Consider the following 12,519-nt stretch of genomic DNA (forward strand, 5'->3'; position numbering starts at 1 on the left):
TAGCATTTGTTTAAACAAAATCATTTCATAATCTATAACCTATATAGTGCTCTTTAAACTTTACCAGTTCACTTGAAAGAGATGCCACAAATATAACAGTGATTCCAACTAAGAAAGCAAGTGTGATGCAAGATAACCTGGAGCTCAGCCCTCAAATCTAGTTCAGCAATGGATTTCGGGCAGCAAAAGAGCAGAAAGATAAATTGAGGCAGGACTGAAAAAGCTACTGAGAAAGTCAATATCTCTTGGAAGTTGAAGGATATCATGGGAACCTGGACCTTTTAAACTGAGAATGGAAAACCAAGCTATATTATGGCCAGAAGTAGTCATAAGATGTGGAGCAGGGCCCTATTTGAGGTACCCTAGTGACTATGGACCTATATGGAAGAATATGCAAGAATTAATACATTTCTTTCTTTCATGCTGTAATTACTTTTAAAAACAGTGTAATTAAAGTTGTATGTTAAAATTTAAAACAAAACGAGTCAACAAACAGACTCTTACCTCCATACTGGTAGTGAATGCCCGGTTAACTTTTGCATTGATGTTGATAATTTGTCCAACTCTGTTAAGAAAATGATCTCATTACATTGAACACCATATTATGAAGTGTGAGGGCTTTACTGGACCTGATCCAACAATGGCAACCATACACAGCTGGCTGCAGTAGGATCGTTACTATAGAGATGAGTAGAGGTGCTGGTAGAAGTAAAGCATATTCTGATTGTGTGGGAGACACTCATGGAAAAGGTCTTGAAGGATATTCTATGTCTGATCAGCCTGGGTCTACCTCTTACAGCCAAACTATGGACTGTCAGTTTGCATTGAGGTAGTTCTTCTCTATTCTCAAATGTTGATACTAGAGGCAATGTGTAGACTTATTCATACCACTGCCATTTTGTAGTTGTGCCCATCCCTTTGTCAGAATTTCAGAGGTACCCAGAGGCTTGGGGACCTCTGCCCTAGCCATTTTTACAGAGATATAAGGACAAAGACAATGAAATCTAGAGATGTTTTAAGAAAATGAAATATGAGAATTCAGAGGAGCTAGCAGATGGAGACATAAGATGTCATAATGATATCACAATATGTCAACTAGTTATTTTTTTAAGCCTTCCAGTGGCAGGCAAAATAGCAGTCTAGGGGCTCAGGCAAGGAATATGATGCTGATATGAACAAGATTTGCAAAAATGCACACCTTCCTGTACACATATCTTTACTAAAAGATTGTACCAAATCAGATTGGGGGAAAACCAAAGCAAAGTAGAGGAAATCACAGAAAGATGACTGGGGGAAAAAACTGTGTGGATACTCTAAAAAAAACCCTGATGTGATTTGGATGCTACATGGGAGCAGAATTTCTGTGTAGAAATGGCTCCCATGGTCACTTCTCTATCATTTGTGGATAAAGTCCCATCAAGCTGCAGCTGAATTATGGTGACCCCAGCAAGGGGGTTTTAAGGCAAATGATTACGCAAAGGTGGTTTGCCATTGCCTTCCTTTGCAGAGTCTTTGCAGAGGGCTCTGTTCCAAGGACTGACCCTGCTTAGCTTCTGAGATCTGATGAGATCAGGCTATACCATACCACCTTCCTTGCTCTTTATTCATTTAGCCAGTTCTAAGTGACTCAACTGATTTCTCTAATCTTTCCACAAAAGTCCTTTCTTTCCAAAGTATTTTCCTTCTGTAGCTAGAATCAGGTGAACTATCTCAGCCACTAGCACCCAGGACTTCTGATGTCAGGAGCATGCACATTATCAAAAGCTAATAACTGTATAAGCCCTGTGGAAAGTTGTTATGCCACCCATGGCTAATCATTCTGTTTTTACATTGGTGGTTTGCTGTGTGGGCCTATTGCTATTACTGAGGAGCACCAAGAAAGCTGCTTGTTCTTACACAGGCACCGGAAATTGGAATTCAAGGAACATTTCTGAGTCACAGACCATTGCATTCTCATTTGTGACTGACGAGGACCTTTTGAAGTGTAGCAGACTGAGAGCTTTCAGTTCGAGGATATGAAGAAAATGCAAAAAGAGTGACAAAGAATTTATTTTATATATTTTTGTACTTAAACCGTGCTTATAAATTCGCACAAGGTAAAAAGACAAGAACAGTAGCTTCTTTGTTAAAACAGAAATAAATTATTTTCCATGAAAGTTTTTAAACTCGTGGAATATTCTCTTCCATATGTATTGCTGTGTGACATAAATCGATCATAATAATTGTTGCTGGAATTATGGCAGCAGTAAGGGGTAAGCTGTTTCTCTTGTTTTCTTGAAGGCTGCTTCACATAAGGGGGCTTCACATAAGGCTGCTTCACATAAGGGAGCAGAAGGTCGTAGGTTCAATTCTTGGTAGCTTCAAGTAAAAATCAGTTATCAATTGATGCAAAAAGACCTGAGATTCTGGACAGCTGTTGCCAGTCAGGGTAGACAGTACTAGCCTGACAGACCAATGATTTAACACTATTGGTAGGGGTGGGGCTCAGTGTAACAGCCTCTGCTTTGCATGTAAAAGGTCTCAGGTTCAACCCCCAGCATCGCCAGCTGAAAGGACCAGACAGTAGGTGATAAGACTCAAAGAGGCTCAAAGAGAAAACAGGGGTAAAAACACTTAATTTTTGATGTCAGGGATGAAACAGGAAACTTCTGGTATTCAAAGTATTCAAAGGATGAAACAGGAAACTTCAAAGTATTCAGGGTGATAACATCCAAAAAAATATTTTGCATAATTTTCAATCCAAATGCAGAGATTCTTACGTCACATTCATGGCTCTTCCTGTGAGACCTGAAAGGCAGTGCTTTAGAAAGCTTGCTGGCTTGAAGCCACCGGTGGAAAGTTCCATGAACAGAATTGTTCTTATTGTACTCTGGATCCAACCCATAATATTTACCATGGGAACAAATGCCTGTTTATTATTTTCTTATGCAACTATTGGATTCTTATTACAATCTCTAGTGTGAACATTTCAGAGAAAGTAGCAAAAATCTGAAACTTCTGCCAGTGCCAAAGGCTTAAATAATTTACTTAACTATGTTCTAACTATAGTTGATGAAAATGATGCAAACAGTTTTACAAAATGGGCGAATTTATCATTTTTCAGCCAAATGAACCCTCTAGCCATACAGAAATCACTGAACTGTTATCTTAGATGTTACATGTTCTGGTTAATCTTTGTTAAACAGAAAATAAAAAGTGCTGTTTAGTTTAATAGTAACTATGCAGAATTGTACCTGGCAGTCTCTTCAAACAGTATATCATCCACTGATGCTGTCACACAAGAGAAGCCAGCATGTTTTTCAGCTTCAAGAAATAATGGGAAAAGGTGGGGGAGGGAAACACAGAGAATTATAAACACCAAGCAATCTTCTCCATCTATGATTGTTTTCTTAGGCTATTTCATATATGATGTTCCCTAAATGGATACACATTGGTGTCTGCCATTGTCATGTATCTGTTTGAAACCTGGTGCCAAAGCATCTTTGTAAGAGTATATCCAGCTGAACAGAAACACGACATAGAAGCATTCAAATAAAATAAGCTTATGTGCTCTTCTTCCTAGAATGATGCTCTCATGCAAAGCATGTAACTTTGCTTTGAATTACATTGCTGGCTATTTATCCAATCCTTAACAGTGACGTGCTCTTGAAGCATCATTCACAGGTTTCTTCCATTTGCTATGGGACACCACAGCGATCTTATACGGTACCTCAGAGATAAGGTGAATTTAGACAACTCATTGTGCAGTAAAGCTCATTGTGCAAACAAATACAGTGAACTCTGGAAAACTGTTGGAGTGGATACTCATGAGCTTCTTGCCAGTCACTGGCCGGGCAATGAAAGCCTTGCTTCTGGCAGTGTCCGTCCGTCCGTCCGTCCGTCCGTCCGTCCGTCCGTCCGTCCGTCCGTCCCTCCCTCCCTCCCTCCCTCCGAGGTAGTGGAGAGATCTAATTGTACACTCTCATTCCTCCCCCCCCCATTTGCTATGGTTGGCACCTAGCTCTCCTCAGGGCAGTCCCACCCCCTTTCCCATGTGTAGAACTGGTGTCATGCTAGGTGGCAAAGGGCTGAGAGACCTGGCAGATGCTACTTCAAACCATCTTCTTTCAAGTTGTGGGGCACCAGAGTGGTGACTTTGAATGGTTGTTAGATCTTTGAATCTCGTCCCAATAATTAGATTCTGGTATATTGCTCAGTAGTCTTTATTATGGACATGCAGATCGAGTATACATGAGAAGCCAGTTCTGGGGGAACCTGGCCAGTTGATACACATTTATCATAGTCAAATCCTCCCTCCAGCTTTCCCAGATCAGGACATCTGGCAAAAGTTACTTTGAGGGTGTTTCCCCACTTGCCACGCCCCCCTATGCTGCGCGCTGCTCTCAGCGCGCATCATTTCTAATAACCTGCCCGAACTTCCCCATAGGCATGAAGGGGAGTCATCAAAAGAGCGCCATACATTGGAAGAGCACCAGGAATGTGCAGATTGCTGAGGGGGGGCGTATGACAGCTGGCAGCTTGTCAGGCCGGCTGAGTTATGCAGCCATGCACCTGTAGTGGGAGAGTGCTGGGGACCCAGCTACTTGCACTACAGTAGCGGCGCCCGGGGCAGAGGTAAGTGGGAAAACGCCCTCAGTTGTACCCGGTACCAAGATTGCTCTATCAGTAGCTGATAACTGCAATGAGCCACCTTGCTGGAAGCTCAGAGACAAGATAATAAACAATTACTCTTTCCCAGGATGCTGGCATGCCAGACTCCAGCCAGGGGAGGCCTAGTTGACTAAAAGCAGCAAGAAAGTCATAAGCCCAAGTCAGGATAGTTACAGATCAGACAGAAATGCAGATCAAACAGCAATGGTTACATTAGTACAAAGGCATGACCCTGGTCACTGTGAGTGAGCAGGCCTGGCCTCAGGCATTTTTGCAAGCTGAGGAAACCAGTGGGGGCTTTTGGAAGGGCATGAGAGTGGGGCAAGGCTTTACACGTGAGAGAAAGTTGAATTTCTTGCGAGGCGGGGAGAGAAGGTGTTTCAGTGACAACTGTGTTGTTAAAGAAAATGATTGTGGGAGGTGTAGCCCAGTTGTTCCTGCTTTGTCTGGGAAATAGCAACCTCTGAACTACATCTCCCAGAGTCCTTTGCTTTAAGGAGTGAATCACTGGGAACATGGCTTGCCTTTTATATAGTAGAATAAAAGTAACACATGGCTTAAAATTGTTCAAGCAAATCCTAGTTCTGTTTTTTTAAGGAAGTCTAGCATTCAAAATGGTAGGTCTTTCCTGTATGACAATAAAGACATAGTAAGTAAAATCTTTCCATTACCTGTGGCCATAAATATTGCAGAAAAAAAGACAAGGATTTTTCCAAATATGCAGTAGTCATTCAGTGGTACTTCATCTAAACGAAGTTTGCAATTGCATATAGTACTTGATAGTCTTCCTTGAAATTTAAAAACTTTACAGGGCAGGCCATTTAAAACATCACCAAGGAATTTATCCTGCATGTGTATATGTGATTTCTAATGTTACTCTGAAAACTAATGATTTTGTACAAAATAGGAAAATTATAAAGAAAAACATGGGCACATGATTATCTTTTTCAGTTGTTTGTTAAACTTTCCAGTATGTTCTGGTTTTTTTCCAAAGCTTGGACCATATGCCTTTTATGCCATACATAATCCAAAATTTTAATTTACCCATTATAAGCGGCACCTTAAAGATTACCATAATTTATTCCAGAGTAAGATTTCATGAGTCAGATCTCACTTTGTCAAATATATATTCACCAAGTGAAGGAAGATAAAACTATCACTCTAATGGATGCATCTGATGAAATGACTAACTCATTAATGTTATGCTAGATTAAATTTTGCTTGTCTATAGTTTTTTGTTAGTCTTTTTTATTTGTGGGTGCAGCTGAGCTGGATAATGGCACATGCCTGATCTGAGGGCTTCACACCTAGTTGCCTGAAAAGCCTCTGAAATGATTACTGGCAGAGGAAAATTTAGCTGTAATAAAAGACAGAATGCAGTCATTCACTGCAGTCCTCACATCTTGAATGACCACTATAAGAGACTGTCTCTCTAGACCAATCAGGATTACCGTAATACCCCAAAGGCAAATAATGGACCCTATATATGGCACATTGAATGCTATTTGCATTTGTAAAAAGAAGGAGCTGCCATTAGCAATTTTTCCCCTTGATGCACAGAAGGCATTTGATCATTTGGAATGGGGTTTCATTTTTGGACTGCCAAGAAAATTAAATACAGGCCAATACTTTATTAATGCAATACACTCAACCTACAAAAATCAAATGCTAGAGTGTGAGTAAACGGATTTAATTATTAAATCTAATAAATAATATTAAATCTAAATCTATATTGGTTTATTAAATCTAAATTATGGTAGATTTCACAGCTGCCAGATCTTTAGCTGGTTGTTGGCCTTCATTACAATTCGAGCCTTTTAAAATTATCATCATCATCATCATCATCATCATCATCATCATCATCATCATCATCATCATCATCATCATCATCATCATAGTTTCCTCCTGGCTAAAGGAAGCAAGCATGAGCATTCTTCATTACCCCTGCTCTTTGTTGTCTCATTAGAATCTTTGGCAATTGTCATAAAGACCAATATTAGAGGTCTAGAAATAAATGGTCATTTTATATAAATATGTTTGCTGATGATGTGGAAATATTAGTCATAAATTCTAAAGAAGCGTTACAAAAATAAATGAGAGAGATCCACGAGTATAGTAGCAAGACTACGTATCAATCATAACAAATCTGGAGTGTTATATATAAACATAAAACCTAAAATACAACATGAAATCCAAAATGACATAGGTTTTTCAATATTTCATAAATAATTTATGTACCTGGGAATAACTCTTCCAAATAATTTAAATAAACATCAGATGCAAGAATCAGGATGATTTTAAAAACTAAATGTTTGAACATTCATTAGGATTTACAGCTAATGTTTTTGGAAACGAAATTTTTGAAAACTGAAGTTTCATCCAGGGATCCGAGAAATAAGAAAAGATGTTAAAAGATGGTATCCTATATATTTGACAATCATGGACAAACCAGTGTCATAAATATGTTAGCGTTGCTAAAATAAAACTATTTCTTTTGAACACTCCCCCTAATTGAATCAAAAGACTTGGCAAAATGGCAAAAAATATGTACTAGTTTTATTTATCAAGGCAAAAGACCACACTTGCAAAGCCTTTGAGACAAACAGTGGGTGTAGTTGTGCCATGGCTGGGGACAGCAGAGCCAAGCCATCTCCGAAGAGGCTTGCTTCACCATCAACAGCAAGCTGAAAGAGACACTGACCCTTGCCTTGTGCAAGTAGCCTATGTAGCACAATGGGCTGCGCTGCTGATTTTGCCAGTATAAATCTGTGCTGGCAAATGGGGGTGTTCCTGGGCTGAAAGGGCTCAGGAAGCCTAGAGCCCACCCACCCCCCATCCCCAAATGCCCTTTTTGATGCTGGTGGGGACTCGTGTTTCAGAGGAGTGCAGGACCACAGCTGTGTTTGTTCCCCCACAGCAAAAAAAGTGCCTCTTTGCCAATGTAAATGCATCCACATCTGTCCAAGTGGCATTTATGCAAGAGCTGCCATCTCCTGAGCAGCTTCAGACCTCCTTCTTGCCTCAGGATGCGCTGAAATGAGATTAGATTAAGTTTGGAAAAATCTAGCATAAGTAAAAATTAAGAAGCAAACCAGTTGAGAACAATGGTATAATATCTGGAAGAGGCCTCTGAACAGCCACGAGTAGGTATGGAAACAACTGGAAGACATCTAGAATTAATTGAAAAAATGTCTTTGGAGGGTGGCGGTGGGGGAAATAAGAGATATAAAACAGGTTGAGAATCCTTTTCTATACATACATTAAAATTTGGAATAAATAGAAAAAAAATTAATTCCAGAAATATCTTCACTGCTTCCATTTATGCTACATCCCAATTTTTTCTTATGTGAAGTCAGAGAAATATGTTAAATGGAAAGAAAGGGGATTTGCAGAAATGAGAATTTTTTAAATGAAAATGTAATTCCCATTACAATTCAGCTAAACCAGGGGTAGGGAACCTGCGGCTCTCCAGATGTTCAGGAACTACAATTCCCATCAGCCCCTACCAGCATGGCCAATTGGCCATGCTGACAGAGGCTGATGGGAATTGTAGTTCCTGAACATCTGGAGAGCCTCAGGTTCCCTACCCCTGAGCTAAACGAAAAGCTATAAGGAGAATCAATCAGTTGGATTCTTTTTCATCAATTACACTATCTAATTATAATTCCTACAGTAAGGCAAAGAAGACCACAAAGATGATGAAATTTGAACAGGTCTTAGTGAAACATATGAATAGTGCAAAATGATTATTTCCAAAATATATTCTCAATTTAATTGAAATAAACACAAGTATGTCAAATGGGTTGGAAAACAACATGGGAAGATGATATTGGGATAAAAATAGAACAAAATATATGGAATAAATTATGGATTACTAAAACATGAAAAACTATATGAACAGTCCATAGGGAGAATTTTTGGAAACTATTATGCCTATGGTATATTACTTCAGTGCATCTTGCTAGAATAACAGTGCAATTGACCTGGGCAGGGAGCAGATTTGCAGTGGCTGGGGATAGTATAGCTGCCTCCAAAGCAGTTTCAGAGGGATGTGAGAAACAGAAACTGGAGAGAAATCCTCAGTCACCCCAAAAAACCCATAGAGGACAATGGGCTACACCATGCCTTTTGACGGCATAAATCAACAGCTGGCAGTAACACCATGATCAGGCAGAAAGCCCTGTGGAAGCTGACTAAAGTTGGCCCCACCACCTGGAAAGTCTTTGGGCCACTCCCACCCATATTGGCATGGGCTCCTGTGCCAGAGGAACACTGGCACAGTGGCAGTTGCCAGGATTGGGCATCACAGAGCCACACAGTACTGTGCCACAGTGGCAGTTGCCAGGTTTGGACACTGCAGAGCCACACAGTGCCCTTGACATCTGTGCAAGGGAAAGCCATGTTGGTATGCCCTTGCGCTGCTTCCAGCAATCCCCCACCCTGAATAAAAAATGTCAGTAATAAAAAATAATACAAAATGTTGGAGAAATTGCAACCAGCAAGGCATATACATGCACATGTGGTGGTCATGCTCTGTAGCATCACAGTTTTGGGAAATATATTTATAGAAATGGCAAATATTACACATTAAATCATCCATGCTACTCTAGCATTGTCTCTGTTAACAATCTAGGGGGAACAAAATGGAAAAATGGCAGCCAAGAGATTAATAGTGTTTATGATGATAGTACCACTTAGGCCAGGGCAATAGCAAAATGTCGGAAAACCACAGAACTTTTAACATTACGTTCTTGGTATTCCAAACTGTATCAAATAGCTATGGCAGAAAATTCAACTTGTCAACTTTGAGTGGTCAAAGGTAAAGCTAAAATATATTTCTGTGAGATATGGTATGATTTTATTTTATACATGAATCAGAAAGATATTCAACATTTATCTAAGCCTTTCTTCATATTATGAAAAAGGAATTAAGTGCAAAATATATAAATCCCCAGTGCCATTGATGAATTTCTCTCTTATCTGTAATTGTAAGGTAAATTGAAAAAATGTCAAATACTTTGTCAATAATCTGATTCAACTTTTTTGTTACATTGTTTCCGTGTTTGTATTTTAAAGTTTTTTGTTATTGTTGTTTGTTGGGTGATGGTTTTCTGTTTGAAAAATTAATGAAAAAATCTGCTTCAAGTCCCCGTGAGAAAGGTAGACTATAAATAAATACAATTCCTCCAGATAAATAAAATACTTCCAGACTCCAGTTTTATTTTGTTGTCATGGACTCCACCATACATTTGACATAGTGAAGTTTGACTCATGAACATTTATTCTGGAATAAATTATGGTAATCTTTAAAGTGCCACTAATAATGAGTAAATTAACAATTTAGATTATGAATGGCATAACATTCATATAAGGGTTTCAATGTCTGATGAAGACCTTCCTATTCACCCAGGCCTTCGGCTCACCTCATGACTCCTCTGGAATTCAATAAATAAATAACTATGGTAAAAAGAAAACATTCTAGAAAGTATAAGCAACTGAAAAGATAATCATCTGGAATTGATAATCAGAGTAAATTTAGTCAAACTGACAAATGGATATTTTGTGTTTTTTAGTTGGGGTATCCTTCCTTCCTTCCTTCCTTCCTTCCTTCCTTCCTTCCTTCCTTCCTTCCTTCCTTCCTTCCTTCCTTCCACTTGTATTGTTTTGCATATAATTCATCTGTTTTTCATATCACTGCATACTGAGAATGTGGCTAGCTATATTCGTGTTCAAAACCAGGTTGATATAAATAGACCATCACATAATGTAATATTCATGCAATCCTGACTGGTGCCACAAACACCAAATTGGAACTCATTGCATTCTGTTGTAGGTGTGGCTTGATTTGTTGTCCCCTATTATGAAGTAGGTTTCATTCTGCAAGTTTCAGGATGAGTGATGTAAAAATGTAAACCTAGCTATGCTCAGCTTTCATGGGGGACCTAACAACTATTATAGTATCCTTGCTAAACAAAGAATAAAAAGGAAGGCCCATCATGGCCTTAGCCATGTATTGTGATATTCAGATAAAACTGGGGATTGCAATTTCAAACACAGATTATTTCTGTAGATAGATATCTAAATTTATTCTGTTTTTCTCCCCAATGGAAGTCCAAAGTGGTTTACAGCATCATATTCCTGGCACCATTTTGTCCTCACAACATCCCTCTAGTGTAGATTAGGCTGAGAGAGAATGACAGTTCAAGGAAACCCAGTCGGTTTCCAGTGAAAAATAGGGCTTTGAATCTGGGTCTCCAAGATCCTATGCTAACACTCTGACCACTATTCAACACTTTTCAAAATACTTCAATGCTTTTCAAACTTTAGAACTTCAGCAAGAATCCTTACAATTAAATAATAAATAAACAAACAAAGGAGCTCATGTGCCCATGTATTTGCTGTTCCTTTCCTTTAGCATTTTGATTTCTGTTTTTGCAAAGGATAGTCTGTAATCTTTATGCAAAGAGTTAGAACCTTGCTTCCCCGTTCATTAGGCGGCGCAAGCCAAGCCGCTTCCCTCCCTCGGTTACTCAGATTTGGCCACTAAACACTAGGAACAATGTCATCGTGGTCTTCTTTTTTCAGGGGATGTCTGAAGAAGGGTTTTTGCGAGTGCAAACCTTTTTCTGCTTTTAATAGCAGGATGGAAGGCAGAAATCCATCAGGCAAAGCTTCCTCCCTAATTCCACTTCTTACATGGATCCAAGTTCAATCTGTTGAGTTTGTGTTTGCGCGTCGCAGCTTTTGCAAAGACACAGAAACCTCCCGCGGGGCGGTTCATTACACCAGTTTTGGAAAAGAAGGAGCCTCTTCCCTTGGAAACCCTGGGCGGGGGAGCGGGGGGGGGGAGGTCGCCGTTAGTCATTTGCGACTTGCCGGCACCCAGACACAGACACACGCAGAGTCGGTGACCAAGGGGGCCTCTTGTGGTGAGACTCGTTTCAGAGCTAATAGGAACGACTGAGGAGGGGGAAGGCGCCTGCTTACCCGCCAGACAAGCGGTGGTGTCGATCCACTTGAGGAGTTGCCCTGCGCTAAGCGCCCCGTGGGAGTTGGCATGAGCGGGGTAGATGGTCTTGCACATGTGCACTTGCGCGCCGGCCATGGCTCATCCGCTCCCGCTGTGGCTCCTGCGAGGATCACACGAGACCGGTCTCTGGCGTCTCTGCCCGTGCAGCAGCAGCAGCAGCAGCAGCAGCAGCTGGTCTAATGTGCATTGAGCGTCAAAGGGAGTTCCCCGCTTCGCCAGCCTCCTCAGTCAATGCCTCGAAGCTGTTTAGGGGGGTGAAGAAATTCAGCTTTCCCTCACAACAGGTGGGTGCGTAAAAATGGATGCTGAAAACAGGACAAAGGCGGTTGTTCCGTGTTTTCCCTTTTTAAAAAAATTGCAATGTTTGGCAAACGGCTCTAAATAGAGGCACAATCATTTAACACTTTTAAGCCAGCAAAGCTATTTGGAGTTTGGACCTTGCCCTTGCCACCAGGATCCCCCTCCCTAGGCTTCACAAATCATACTCTCTGGACTACAGTTTCCTCCTGTGAATCTGCTGTATACTTACACCTAGTGGTGGGATCTGAAAATTTTAATAACAGGTTCCAATAGTGGTGGGATTCAAACAGTGGCGCCCCCGCACACACGCACCTCCAGGGGGGAGGTTGCTTTAGTAACCCCTTCTCAGCACTCAGAAAAAATTAGTAACCACTTCTAGAGAAGTGGTGAGAACTGGTTGGATCCCACCTCTGCACACAATTGATCTTCTTACAGGGCTGTTGTTAGGATTACAACACGCTAATATATGGGGAAAGTGCCATGTGAATGTTCAGTATTAGCTAGCACATTAGTCTTCCTCCCACATTTTCTCCTGTCTG

At 40.5% G+C, this 12,519-nt stretch overlaps 1 protein-coding gene across 2 annotated transcripts in view; it reads right to left on the bottom strand.

Moving 5' to 3' along the window:
• The window catches only part of ACOT12 (acyl-CoA thioesterase 12), a 34,595-nt gene extending 22,677 nt beyond the window's left edge, over positions 1-11,918 (bottom strand). Inside the window, exons 1-3 of one of the 2 annotated variants that reach the window (XM_048502963.1) lie at positions 11,638-11,918; positions 3,234-3,303; positions 505-565 (exon numbers count right to left, since the gene is read on the bottom strand). In XM_048502963.1, the coding sequence (XP_048358920.1) occupies positions 505-565; positions 3,234-3,303; positions 11,638-11,755 (249 nt within the window). In that variant the 5' untranslated portion in view covers positions 11,756-11,918. The remainder of the gene's footprint in view (positions 1-504; positions 566-3,233; positions 3,304-11,637) is intronic. The other variant, XM_048502964.1, reaches the window with a different exon arrangement.
• Positions 11,919-12,519: the final 601 nt, after the last annotated feature.

This window comes from Sphaerodactylus townsendi, linkage group LG07 (assembly GCF_021028975.2).
Source record: "Sphaerodactylus townsendi isolate TG3544 linkage group LG07, MPM_Stown_v2.3, whole genome shotgun sequence".
NCBI lineage: Eukaryota > Metazoa > Chordata > Lepidosauria > Squamata > Sphaerodactylidae > Sphaerodactylus > Sphaerodactylus townsendi.